Source organism: Haliotis rufescens, unplaced genomic scaffold, assembly GCF_023055435.1.
Source record: "Haliotis rufescens isolate VD_foot unplaced genomic scaffold, xgHalRufe1.0.p SCAF_69, whole genome shotgun sequence".
Taxonomy (NCBI): Eukaryota; Metazoa; Mollusca; class Gastropoda; order Lepetellida; family Haliotidae; genus Haliotis; species Haliotis rufescens.
The window spans coordinates 1,676,137-1,691,260 of record NW_025964360.1 but is presented as its reverse complement, the minus strand read 5'-3'; the positions used below and the strand labels follow the sequence as shown (position 1 = coordinate 1,691,260).

General features: G+C 39.3%; 1 protein-coding gene across 1 annotated transcript; it reads left to right on the top strand.

The window, feature by feature from the left end:
- Positions 1–10,586: 10,586 nt before the first annotated feature.
- LOC125376024 lies at positions 10,587–11,852 on the top strand. The gene has a single exon (XM_048387207.1). It carries the CDS (start codon positions 10,587–10,589, stop codon positions 11,850–11,852), a length of 1,266 nt encoding a protein of 421 aa, XP_048243164.1.
- The last annotated feature ends 3,272 nt before the right edge of the window (positions 11,853–15,124 follow it).

Here is a 15,124-nt window from a genome sequence, read left to right as displayed (position 1 = left end):
GGTGAAAGAAAAGTATTCAGCAACCCTGCTCCCCACCCACCATGGAGTGTCAACAAGGACAGTGTTACATTGCACCGGATATCCAGAATGCAAACACCAGGGATACAGGGTTGTTATACTCCAGTAAATAAGACACGAATAGCTATATTTATCTACCAATTCAATGTCAGACTGGTTCTGCCCTAGACAAGAAATTTGAGACATACATTACTCGGAGGTCAACATCACCAGATTGGCCCATGAGCCACCGCCTTCTGGCATAAGACTCTAGGCAATTAATTCCATCACAAATTGTGAGTACATACAAGTTTAACATGACCAAGACCAAAATATACATGAAAATACAACACAGGTGTGCAGATACAATTTTACGCACAGGGCCTGGCATGACCAGCCGATTGATAAGACCGGGCCCATCTTACCACCCGTCTAGGCGAAGTAAGGGTCGAAGTAGTGTGTTGGGCAAAGGAACACAGTTCCAGGAACCAGTGCCCTCAACTACCAGACTCCCGTCCTCCGCCGACACAGGGACGCAACCCACGGCAAACAGGTTGCCCATTTTAGTCGCCTCATACGACCAGCAATGGGAGGCTGTGGAAATATTCTGCCCCGGTTCCACACGGGGGAAGAGCGATTAGCGTGACCCAGCACTCACCACGAGGAGGTTGCTCTTCACGAGTGCCAATTATAAGAGGAAGTTGTAAATGAATATGAACAGCCATGCTGTCTGACTGTTGATAGAATTTGAGATCTTCACAATCACCGGGTGTGACCATGTAGACAGAATCTCGTTAGGGTTTGTGATTTTTACATTTGCCCAATGACCATAGTGAGTATTGCTGGGGATACCAAACGTAACAGTTTATTATTAGAGGTTATGAGTACCTATACCAAGTAGATAGGATATATTTAGGATTTTAATCTTCTTTGAGAGGCATTTAGAAGTTGGGATAAGATTTATGGGTGACTTTAATCCTTTCTTTCTCTGTGGGTAATCCTTTCACGTTGATTGGAGGAAGTCACCCAACCAGGTCATGACAGGTCGTGAGTTTACTCACTAACTACTGTGAGCGTTTTTGGCATAACATCTTTTCTTGTATAAACATAGAAACGATGCTCACTCACTGTTAATCTTCTGCAGTTTGCTGGCAAAGTGGGGATAAACCTCAGTGTCAAAGACGATCCAACTTAGTTCGAATCCTTGTTTATATGTGACATCTCCCAAATGGGGACATGTTCATAAACTTGGCAAGTGATGATGAATTTTAATATTAATATTATTATAGTTTATGAAATTGATAATAAAACTTTAATAAAATTGTGCTTCACTCTCACGATAAATATATTGTCTGTGAGTAAATTTATATGTCACGTTTCATCGGCATTTTCAGTGATATTGGGACTACATGAAACATGGCTGGTTTTACATTTCTGATACAGGTGCTTGACTGACTGAGTAGTTCATGATCAATTAGATATGTTTAAATCAGTCAAGTTTGCAACAATAGATGAATGAGTTGATACATTTGGACCGCAGTTACCGATTAACAACTTAAGACATAGAGACAGGGAGGAGATATATAACCAAACCTATGGTCCTGTTAAGACAGTTGATAGTTAGAACGTTTGATTAAATATCAGTAACTAATTTGAACATTCCCCAGTAATATCATAAAATACATCATAACTCATAACAGTCCGAGAAACAGCTTCCAGTCATATACCAGTATTGAAGGGACAATCGCTTTTGGCAGTTTAAAAATAAACTCACCTTAAGGTGCTTGGCAAGTCAAAACTGACCTCCCTGAATATGTTTTTTAGGTTTGACAGCAACTATGCTTGTGGATTTCAGAGATAGACATGATTTGTTAGCTAGATGTTATTACAATAAGCGAAAATGTCTTAAAAGTCCACAGTTTGTTTAATAGTATAAAAAAGTGTGTTATAGATCTATCAACGTTTTTTTTTATTGAACATAATATTTGCACTATATTGCTGTAAGCTGTAAATAATCTAGCCTCCCCATGTACGTAACTTACATATATTTATGTATGACCAGAACAGCAAATAAAGTTCTGGAAGAAAGGTACCCCAGAGATTAAACGTGCGCTTTCCGACTTAAGCCTATCTCGCACACGGGGAAGCACTTATTCTATTAGGGTAAAAAAGCGTAATGATTAAATAAAGAAGTGGACCCCCCGAAAAAAATATAAGTTTACAGCCTATTCTAATAAAGTTAAAGGGGTTGGGGTTTGGCTGGGTGGGAGTGGGTGATAAAAGAATATTCAATAATATGGAAAAGTTTGGGCCTGGGGGTGGGGCAAGCGTGGGAAGCCACGGCGTCGGCTGGCGAGCATGTGTGGCTAGAAGTCTAGCGGCGGTATCCTTCTAGTAGTCTCTTGGTCAGCTTCTCATCCTGGGGGTTGGGATTCTGGTAGAGACTCTTGGCAAGAAGGGCGGCGGTATTGGCGACGAAGTGGTTTGAGGTCGGTACGCCATTATTCTGGAAGAAGTGGTACAAGTCTGTGTAGTTTGTGATGTCGTACTCGATGTCCTGTCCCCCCTTCTTGTGCACCATGACGAAAGGGACTCCTTGTTTGGCGTAGAGATGTTCCTTTGGGGTGTTGATCTGGTCAACCTTGAGATCCGGCCGGGCCTTGTAGTGGTTGATCGGAATGTCTGACTTTTCCATTAATTAGTAATTAAAGTTCTTTGGTATCCCTGCTGACGTTATCCTAATGTTCAATTTCAGTCTGCCTCACCAAGCGTAAGAAAGCATTGTACATGTTCTGATAAACCATACTGATGCAATTAAGCAAATGAATATTTGCTGTGGGCAAATATCTATTTTCTATATATATTTGTAGATATGAAGCATTCTAGTTAATTGTGGATACACTGGGCAGACAGAATTGTGTTTATTTCCAGGCCATCCTGATCGTCGTTTACTACTATAAGGTGTATGTTTTGAGGCAAGATCAAAAGCGCCGCACAGCATTTATTAGATAACAGACGGGGTCGTCCGTTTCGCTTTAAACAACCACCCCACCCTGTCTGTAGGAGTTATATAATCGGTGCGCAAATAACTGTGTCAAGTCCACTGCCGGGCTGATGCGGTGTCAGTGTCAGCGATGAACATGAATGCTCAAATTATAGACCTGTAGCACTCACAAGTTGCTCAGCCAAAATATTTGAAAAGTGTATATTCAATTCTCTGATAACAGCAAATATAACCTTAGAAATAGATTCAACATACAAACAATCAAATGTAGAACACAGACCTATGCTTAATAATAATTTCTTCTGGATATGATCAACCTGCGGAACCCTCTATCCGATGAAGTAACTAATGCTCGCTCATTAAAAGAAATCAAATCATTAATTAATCGTTCTGATGCAATTACTAATAATTTTGACTTCAAATATTTTCATAGATCATGCCAAATTGTCCACTGTCGCCTTAGGCTCGGATGCAGTGACTTAAACGCTGATAAGTTTAGACGACATGTATCAGACATACCAGACTGCACTTGTGGATATCACCTTGAAGATGCAATTCACTTTTTCTATAACTGTCAAAAAATACGATAATATCAGAAACACTGTGTATTTCTACACACATGGGTATGGTCTAAAAATGATATTACGTGGCAGTAGTTAAGCAGTTCTACAAACATGACTCTTCTTAAATCAGTTCACGACATCATTGTCAAAAGCAAAAGGTTTGAGTAGCTTAATTTTATGCATGTAGTAAAGGAAAACTGCATTACCTTATTTCACCGACACCACTTGCTTCAGTGTATTGGCTTCGTGTATTTCATTTGTGCATTTTGTATGTTTATGTTCATCACTCTCTTATATATATCCAGCTGTTGTTAAGTTGTTAACTGGAGAGGTATTACATAAGCAAGTTTTGCTTGTTTACCGATCTAGATTTCTTTTGAAATAAAAATACGTTTAAGCCAACACAGCTAACCCTAAAACACATGATTGTAAACTATTCAAAAAGGGGCACTAATCTCTGGCTTCTTCTCGGGTGTCCGACTCAAATTCAAACTAATTTATTCTTAGAATAACATGACATACAATTATCTACAATTTTTATTATGTACAATTTAACAAAATTAATAAAAATAGGATACGTGGATACTAATACAATTTACCAATTGTATTGTACACATTGTTAAGGAATTTAGATAGGCCTTTTAGATTTCTTACACTGTTAGTGGTCATAATTTTCTTAAATGTTTGGAAACTTAAGATATTGCTTATTTAAGAGTTCATATCGCCGTTGGTGAAAAGCTTCACATTGGAATAAATAATGCAATTCATCTCCCACAGCGATAGATTCACAGAGTGGACACTGGCTGTCTTCCCTGGGAATGTTCAGCCATCGACCTGTTTCAACTGGTAATCCTTGGTTAGAAAGTTCTGACTTTAATTTTGAGAGCAGTAGATATTTCGCAAATGAAGGTTGGTTCTTCAGGTAATACGACCTTTGGATTTCCGCTTGGGCTTTCTAGCTGCCGTGAGTCAATTTGCTCGTTAACGCAACCGAGCGTGACAAGAGACTGGGCTACCAGTCTGCAAGGACAGCTAAATAAGCTTACGCATTTTTGAAAACTGATTGGTTACCCGTGATCTATGAAGATTTCAACAAAGGGCGCATGGTAATTAATTTCTTCAGCCTAAACAAACAGACAAATAACGGCGAAAGCTCATCGGATGTCGTTATTTGGAAATACCCCTGATGGTTACAGTTTAATAATAAAAAAGTATCCCTGAGTGAAAGCATTTGCGGATTTCGGATTGCGTGGATGATACAATTACTAATCCCTTGTTGTCATCCACATTTTCTGGTATAACCCTACACTTGTGTATTTGTCGTAATTCACTTGCTGCTCAGTTAATGAATTTATAACATGTATACTTAGTTGTAGCACCACTCAGATTATAAAGGTTCAAATTTGGTCTTTCTTGTACCTGGGGTAATTATTCAATCTAAATCCAGGTTTGAAGTGAGGTGGAATGTGAGTTATGTGATATGCACGTGGCAGCCCAGCAAGAGATGTATGGTTAGTTGCTTTACTTTTTTTGTAAATCAACTGATTATTCCCAGACATCAAAGGATCAACAGGAAATACGTTGATTGATTAATTACTGTTATCTTGCACAGTGGATATGTCAAAAGTAAGTGTTTACATGTACATGTGAAGATAGGTTTACTTAACCTAGGCAATACACTCATATCATGGCGTGAAGTACAGATGTAAAAACAACATACTTTGTTCAAAGGGTAACCGATAATACACTGACTGGTTGTCCATTGTTATCTAACTCAATGTATGTTTTTAAGAACCGAGGACATTATAAAAATAGTTGTCACGTGGGCTTTCTCAGCTAACTTGGCACCTATGTGAAACAATTGAAACAAACTAAGTGATCAGTTAAGAAACAAACACGGGTTATAATATTCGATACATTTAAATAACGTTTAAAAACGATATATTTAAATATTTTAATATATTTCATATATATTCCAAATATTGTTTCCAAATAATTATTATTAAAGTATTTGATTCTCACATAGACAGTGACATCGAATAAGTATTTTTGTACAGCTGCAGACGCAATGGATATTGTTCCTTTATTTTGATATTCCCGGATACATTATAACTTTGGTAGGTTGTAATAATTATATTTGCATTTTGTTTTCATTCATTCGCTGCAGCTTTGAACAGAATCATTCTTGTTCCTTTCCGTTTGGTTGGGAAGTTTTTCGATGCGCGATAGACGTTGTTTTCACAAGTATTTTCTTTTGTAAGCGTGTATATGTTACAGTCAATGTGTAAAATATGATTCACTCAGGCAATTTATTAAATATCTAAATATTTCAGTCATTTTACAAATTGACTGAATAATCCATTCATTTATTTCACCGACTGACTAAAAATGATAAAGACGATCAAAAGAGCTTAAACACATCACAATATATTAATTATGCTAAGAAAGGAAGCCCAACAATACAGAACTGTACTTGGTGATGATATTAAACATAAACAAATATTTGGAATTCGTTATCATATTAATAAAGATGGACATATTTTTCAGTTAATTTGTAAAATAAACTGAATATTTAGGCGTTTAATAAATTTCCTTAGTGAAATATGTTTACATTTTGAATGTCAACATATACACACGGTGAAATAAGCAATGTTCAGATGAAATATTTACTTTGTGTTGCAAGTCAAAATGGTGTACACAAAGATCGCACAATTACCAAGCAAGTGACATCACCATTACCGATGCTCCCCACAAATATACCTACATTTCCAAAACTGTATTTCATTTTTGTTGATCAATGTGACCATACGTCCTTCTACTTTCAATAAAAATGCGCTTGCGAGTGGCGAGCACAGGTCGCGAACAAGTCTAGATTTCTGCTATATCATCCGGGTACTCACTGGGAAAATACAGTAATGCACAGGTTACAACTACTCCCGCGGAATTGCTTTAGATCAGTGCTCCTTTGTACGTTGAAATACTATATATTGTGAATGCCAAAATGATGTATCAAGGATCAAGTAGAAGATACATTGACCGTAGCGCTGGGAGTTTATTCAACAGACCCGTGAAAATAAGACTGTTGTATCTTACTATTTATTTTAGATGACGCAGTCAAAGCTCACTTCTCCTGGCGGCCATTATCGAACGGCCAGCTAAAACACAACCCCGCGCTTACGTCTACAGGTCTCTTCCTGTAGTACGGTAATTAGTATTCTCTCCCTCAAGTGTATCCTCAATGATATAACCGACCCTCATTAATTACATGCTGCTCTTTTCCAGCCTCACGGCTATGGAGCTGAGATAAAGAGTCCAAGTCATCATAAAGTAATTAGGGTCCAATAAAAACAATGCGCCGCCAAACCTCATACATATTATCACTGAAAGTCGTACTACAGACGTTTAATGTCAAATCACAAAAAAGCATTTCAATTGCAATAACATGTTCCAGAACCATGTATTCTCTTAACACCATCGGATTTAGAAGCAATGGTCGTATAAAACAAGACAGATCTATTTAAACACAACAGTATTCATGTTATTCCCACAAAATCACATAAAGAAAGGAGACATTAGCAAATACATGTGTATTATCATTTTTCGTCAGGATAATAAAATTTTCTCTCCTTGTTACCACCTCCAGGTTCAGCTTAAGACGGGGCCTCCTTTGGTCTAAAGTTTGTTCCCCCTCTAATGAGTGTGTCACGCGTTGCACACGAGTGGCGGACGGGGTGCACACCCGTGTGCAACGCGTTGCACACGGGTATCACACGCGTGACCAACCCGATGCACACTGGTTGCGTAACGCGTTGCCCATGCGTGTAAGGGGAATGAACTTCTAGGCAGTAGTGTATCTGTGAATTTAAATCAAGAAGAAGTTCAAGATATTCTTCTTTCTGTAGATACAACTGAGGCAACAGGGTCAGATGGTATGGGTAACAAGTTACTTAAATTAACACCGACTCGTCTAGCTCCGATCCTGACAAAATTATTTAACTTGTCCCTCAAAAACAAAACCTTCCCGTTAGTTTGGAAACAAGCATCAGTAACACCAATTCACAAAAAATGTGATGTACATGAATGCTCAAACTATAGACCTGTAGCGCTTACATGTTGCTTAGCCAAATTTTTTGAAAAGTGTATACTCAAATATGTGTTTAACTTTTTCAGAGAAAACGAATTGTTGACAAATTTACAGTCGGGATTTGTGCCTGGCGATTCCACATCTTATCAACTCACTTACCTATATAATTTTATTGCTAGGGCATTAGACGAAGGTAAAGAAATCAGAGCTGTTTTTTGTGATGTCAGCCAAGCCTTTGATAGAGTATGGCACAAAGGAATTATTCATAAACTCAATGCTTACGGTTTGCCAAGGTGATCTTTTGAAATGGTTTGAAAGTAGTCATTAATGGTTATACCTCAGAATCAAAATTTGTACAAGCTGGGGTCCCCAAAGGGTCAGTCCTTGGACCACTGCTTTTTAATGGTTATATAAATGACATTGTCGAAGGTATCGAGAGTAATATACGCCTGTTCGCAGACGATACATCTATATATGTCATCATTGATGATCAAATCTCTGCAGCAAATTGTATCAACAATGATTTGGCAAAAATCTCAAACTGGGCCCAAACAAGTAGGTTTTAATCCCGATAAGACCAAAACTATAACATTCAGTCGCAAAGTCAATTCTGGTTTTAGACCAAACTTATACATGGAGAGTACTGTTATTGAAGAAGTACAAAGTCATAAACATTTAGGAATTACACTTCAATCTGATTGTTCATGGAAAATACACATTAACGAAATTATTAGAAAAATCAGTCCAATGATCAACTGCCTAAGGATCTTTAAATACAGACTAACAAGAAATACGCTTGAAACTATGTACACATCTTTTATCCTACCAAACTTCGACTACTGCTGTCATATTTGGGACAACTGTACAAACGAACAATCATTGTTACTCGAGAATTTACATTTGGACTCATTGAGAACAATTTGTGGGGCGGTTCGGGGTAACAGTCATGTTAAAATTTATAACGAAACAAACTTTCAGTCCTTAAAAGAACGACGACACTGCTTCAAATTGATAACATTTTACAAAATGAAAAACAGTATTTCACCTGTATATCTCAACGATCTCATTCCAAGTCCAGTCTCTGATAATAGCAATTATAACCTTAGAAATAGATCTAACATACAAACAATCAAATGTAGAACCCAGACCTGTGCTAAATCATTTCTTCTGGATACGATTAATCTGTGGAACGCTCTACCAAATGAAGTTACTAATTCTTGCTCATTGAAAGAATTCAAATCCTTAATTAATCGTTCTGATACAATTATTACACATTTTGACCTAAAATACGGTCATAGATCATGCCAAATTGTCCACTGTCGCCTTAGGCTCGGCTGCAGTGACCTAAACGCTGATAAGTTTAGACGACATGTATCAGACATATCAGACTACACTTGTGGGTATCACTTTGAAGACGCAATTCACTTTTTCTATACCTGTCAAAAATACCATAATATCAGAAACACTACGTACTTCTACACACATGGGTATGATTTAAAAACGGTATTATATGGCAATAGTTCAGTTAGCAGTTCTACAAACATGACTATTCTTAAATCAGTTCACGATTTCATTGTCAAAAGCAAAAGATTCGAGTAGCTTAATTTTATGCATGTAGTAATGGAAAACTGCTATATCTTTTTTCACAGACACCACTTGTATTGGCTTCATATATTTCATTTGCGCATTTAGTATGTTTATGTTGAGCACTATTTTACATATAATCTGATATATAACCAGCTGTTGTAAAGTTATTACCTGGAGAGGTATTTACATAAGCAAGTTTTGCTTGTTTACCGATCCAGATTTCTTTTGAAATAAAAATATGTTTAAACCAGGTGGTATATAGGTAGATATAATACTAATCTATAGATGTGAATCCATGGCATGATACATATATGAGGCTTAAGTTGATTTTGACAGCCCGGGCCGACTCGGGGCAAACACATGTGACAGATTGTCTAGAGAAAATTCAGTAAAAGTGCTTGACTTTAATGGACCCGTATTCTTTTAATGCGGAGTTCTGTGACATTATAAAGTGATATGTAGGTAGATATAATACTAGTCTATAGATGTAAACACATTTGATCATACATCTGTGAGTTTAAAGTTGATTTTGACAGCCTGGGCCAAGTCGGACCGAGCACAGACCAATCACTTTTAATAAAGAACTTTGAGAATGTAGAGGGAAATGGGCTTCCCTTTGAGCACCGTGTTTTCTTTAACTACTGCAACATGAGACACTAAAGTGATAGGCACTCGTGAAGAGCAACCTCCTCGTGGTGAGTGCTGGGTAACGCTAATCGCTCTTCCCCCGTGTGGAACCGGGGCAGAATATTTCCACAGCCTCCCATTGCTGGTCGTATGAGGCGACTAAAATGGGCAACCTGTTTGCCGTGGGTTGCGTCCCTGTGTCGGCGGAGGACGGGAGTCTGGTAGTTGAGGGCTCTGGTTCCTGGAACTGTGTTCCTTTGCCCAACACACTACTTCGACCCTTACTTCGCCTAGACGGGTGATAAGATGGGCCCGGTCTTATCAATCGGCTGGTCATGCCAGGCCCTGTGCGTAATATTGTATATGCACTCCTGTGTAGTATTATAATGTATATTTTGGACTTGGCCATGCATACTTTGTATGAATTACCAATTTTTGATGGAATAAATTGCCTAGAGTCTTACGCCAGAAGGCGGTGGCTCATGGGCCAATCTGGTGATGTTGACCTCTGTATTCTGTATGTCTCCAGTTTCTTGTCATGGACTGAACCTGCCTGGCACTACATCTGGTAGATAAATATAGCTATTCAAGTCATATTTGCTGGAGTATAGCATCACTGTATCCCTGGTGTCAGCATCCTGGATATCCGGTGCAATTTGACACCGTCCTTGGTGTCACTCGGTGGTGGGTGGGGAGCAGGGGTGTGGAATTATTTTCTTTCATCATGTCACTACAACAATCTGGTTCCTCTCGGAATGAAAAGAAGAGACGTATTGAGGATATAGACCACTCATATGGAAATACTTCTTCAAACATTGATTCTTGGGCTAGATTCTTAGTTATTGAGGCTAGCGATAAATTACCTATCAAACTGAACCCGTTTGCTATCTCTAAAGCAATTTCTGGAATTTGTGGAGAGGTGAAAAATGTCACCCGTCTTCGTAGTGGCTCACTTCTGGTTGAGTGTGCACGGAGACAGCAATCTCTCAATCTTTTGTCTATCACAACTTTTGCCGATATTGAGGTTGCTGTGTCTGTGCACAGAACACTGAATTCTTGCAGAGGCATCGTTCGCGACAGGGCTCGTTGCTTGTCCGACATGTCGGAAGAGGACATTGCTGCAGAGTTGGAGGAGCAAGCTGTCACCGCAGTAAAACGTTTCACTGTCAAGAAAGATGGTGTAATATCAAATACTAACACGTATCTCTTGACGTTTGCGCGTACATCGATTCCGCAATCAATTAAGGCAGGTTATTTCAATATCGGAGTGGAGGTGTTTGTCCCCAATCCACTCCGATGTTACAAATGCCAACAGTTCGGTCATGGGTCAAAGTCTTGTAACAACTCTGTGGTGTGCCATCGTTGTGGTGGCACCCATGAATCCTCAGATTGTGAAAAAGATTTTTACTGCTTCAACTGTCATGGCCCACATCCTGCATCATCAAGGTCCTGCCCTGTGTGGCAAAGAGAATCAAACATTATGAAAATCAAAAGTGAAAAAAACATTTCTTATCTCGAGGCCAAGAAACTGTTCACACATCAGACCTCAGCTCCTGCCAATATAACATACTCTGCTGCAGTCACTCGTTCTGTAACAACATCTTCTATTTCATGTCAGACTGACTTAACATGGGTCAAGTCTGAACAACCTGTTGTAACAGCTTCAATAAAGCAGTCTATTTCCATAGCCACTCAGTCCAGTGCTGGATCTCAGACAGAGAGTCAGCCTGAGACAAATTCTCAGACAGAGAGTCAGCCCGAGAATAAATCTTCAACGTCTATGTCCCTACCGGACACCATTCCTTTGACAAGAAAAGAAAAAAAGAAATTGAATAGAAAACCAACAACAACCGTCCCTACATGTTCAGAGGTTCCTCTACAGAACCTTTTTGGACCTCTGGATATGGAGGTCACCCTGTCCTCACAGGACAGGCAGAGGAGTAGTTCCTCCTCACATTCCCGTGAAAGATCTCCTATTGAGCCACCATGACTCAATTGCCCAATCTAATGCAATGGAATTGCAGAGGACTTAGACATAATTTCAATGAGATCCAATTATTGATACAAGATTTAAAGCCGTCAGCACTATGTCTTCAAGAAACCTACCTCAAAAGTACAGATAAGTTTACTTTAAGACAGTACGATGATTATCATTCCTTTTCTCCTCCTGGAGATAAGGCAACAGGAGGCTCAACTATCTTGGTGCGACAGGGCATCATACATAGCCTAGTCCATCTTAATACATATCTTCAAACTGTTGCTGTTCGTCTGACTCTCCACATTGCTTTTACGCTGGGCTCCTTATATATCCCGCCTTCTTCAGATCTTCGTCAATCTGATCTTCAAAATCTATATGATCAACTTCCAAAGCCCTGCATTATCATGGGTGATCTGAACGGACACAATCCGTTGTGGGGAAGTACCAATGCTAATAATAAAGGAAAAATAATTGAGGATTTTCTTTCTGACAATAACTTATGTATCTTTAATGATGATTCCAGCACCTATTTACATCCAGCCACTGGTACTTATTCTGCCCTCGATCTGTCACTCACAGACTCTAATTTGTTTAATGAATTTACATGGTCTGTCCAGGATGACCTCTGCGGGAGTGATCATTTTCCCACTATACTTAAGACTGTTAACCCTACTGATGAGCCACCGTCATCCAGGTGGAACTTTACCAAGGCCAATTGGTCCTTATATGAGGTACTGTGTACTGACAAATTAAAACATGACATTTTCAAGAATATTCCAGATCCGATACAGTTGTTTTCGGACTTACTAAATGACATTGTTGACCAAACCATTCCTAAGTCCTCTGCAAATCCCCATATTCGTAAACCATGGTTTACAAATGACTGCAAACAGGCCAGAAAGTGTAGGAAGAAAGCAGAAAAATATTTTCGCCGACATCCTACAGTCCATAATTTGGATAGGGTTAAAATTACAAATGCCAAGGCACGACGTGCTTTTAAACAGAATAAGCGTCAATCTTGGAGAAGCTATGTCTCCAAAATAAATTCCCGTACGCCCATGTCCAAGGTGTGGAACATGGTTCAGAAAATAAAAGGCAAAGGCTCACATTCTTCTGTTCAGCATCTGAAGGATGGTGATCAATTATTAACTAATAAAACTGAAATTGTAAATAAACTTGGAGAAACGTTAGCCAAACATTCTTCATCATCAAATTATGTCCCGGAGTTTAGAACATATCAGAAACAACAGGAAAAGAAAAAAGTAAATTTTAATTCGGACAATGGTGAAGACTATAATGAAGTCTTCTCATTACATGAGCTACACACCGCACTTGGGCAAGCTCATGATACAGCAACAGGAGATGATAATATCCATTATCAGCTCTTGAAACATTTGCCTGAATCATGCCTCGAAACCCTTTTAGACATTTTTGACAAGATATGGACTTCAGGGAATTTCCCTCCTTCGTGGCGTAATGCCATTATAGTCCCCATACCGAAACCTGGCCGGGATCATACAGATCCCTCCAATTATCGCCCTATATCGTTGACCAGTTGTGTCTGTAAAACCATGGAGCGAATGGTAAATAACAGATTAGTTTGGTATCTGGAAACAAACAATCTTCTTACTAATATTCAATGTGGTTTCCGGAAAAAACAGAAGTACTATAGATCATTTAGTACGGTTAGAATCGTTTGTGAAAAATGCTATAGTACAAAAACAACACGTAGTATCCATATTCTTTGATCTAGAGAAAGCATACGATACTACCTGGAAGCACGGCATTTTACAAGATCTACATGATTTTGGTTTGAGAGGTCGTCTACCTCATTTTATATCCCAGTTTTTAACTGACAGGCACTTTCAAGTCCGTGTGGGCTCAACCCTGTCTGACCATTATAATCAGGATCAGGGTGTCCCACAGGGCAGTATTTTGTCTGTCACACTATTCAGTATCAAGATAAATAGTCTGTCAAAAGTTCTTAGCGATTCAGTAGATGGATCGCTGTTTGTGGATGATTTCAATATATCTTGTCGGGGTAAAAACATGAATGCTATCGAGAGACAACTTCAATTATGTCTGAATAAAATACATAAATGGTCGCTTGCCAATGGCTTTAAATTTTCAAAAAATAAAACTAATTGTATACATTTCTGCAGAAATTATAGACCACATAAGGACCCAGAATTGTTTCTATCTGGCACCCGCATCAAAGTTGTTGAGGAGGTCAAGTTTCTCGGACTTATTTTTGATCGTCATTTGACCTTCCTCCCACATATTAAATATCTGAAAACGAAATGCTTGAAAGCACTTGACTTACTGAAAGTCGTCTCAAACACTAAATGGGGAGGGGATCAGAAAACCCTTCTCCATTTATACAGATCACTTATTCGCTCAAAACTGGATTATGGTTCCATCATTTATGGTGGAGCCTGTAAAAGTAATTTACAGAAGTTAGATTCAATACATCATCAGGGATTGAGGCTCTGTCTTGGAGCATTCCGGACATCTCCTGTTGACAGTTTATACGTGGAGGCCGATGAACCTTCCCTCAAACAACGCCGTCTTAAACTCGCATTACAATATATTACTAAATTACGCTCAAATACTTCTAATCCAGCAGGCACTCGTGAAGAGCAACCTCCCCGTGGTGAGTGCTGGGTAACGCTAATAGCTCTTCCCCCGTGTGGACTCGGGGTAGAATTTGTCCACAGCACCCCATTGCTGGTCGTAAAAGGCGACCAAATTGGGCAACCCGTTTGCCGTGGGTTGCGCCCCTGTGTCGGCGGAGGACGGGATTCTGGTGGTTGAGGGCATTGGAGCCAGGAACAAGTGTTCCTTTTGCCCAACACACCACTTCGACCCTTACTTCGCCTAGACGGGTGGTAGAATTGGCCCGATTCTATCAATCGGCTGGTCACGTCATGCCCTAGCATGAAATACATGGCTATATTATTAAGAATATAATTGCACGCTAAACTTTGTTGTCAAAATCATTGTTTTGTTCCCTTTTTGCCTAGAGTCGTATGCCAGAAGGCGGTGGCTCATGGGCCAATCTGGAGATAGAGACCTCTGAATTCTGTGTTTCTTGGGGAAAGTGTTATGGGCCGAACCAGCCTGACGCTTATTCTTTTTGATCTCATAGCTTTTCAAGTCTATATTTTCTGGAGTATAGCACCTCTGTATCCCTGGTGTTGCAGGTTGGCTTCCACTGTGACATCGTCCTTGTTGACACTCGATGGCGGGTGGGGAGCAGGGGTGCTGAATCACTACATAACACC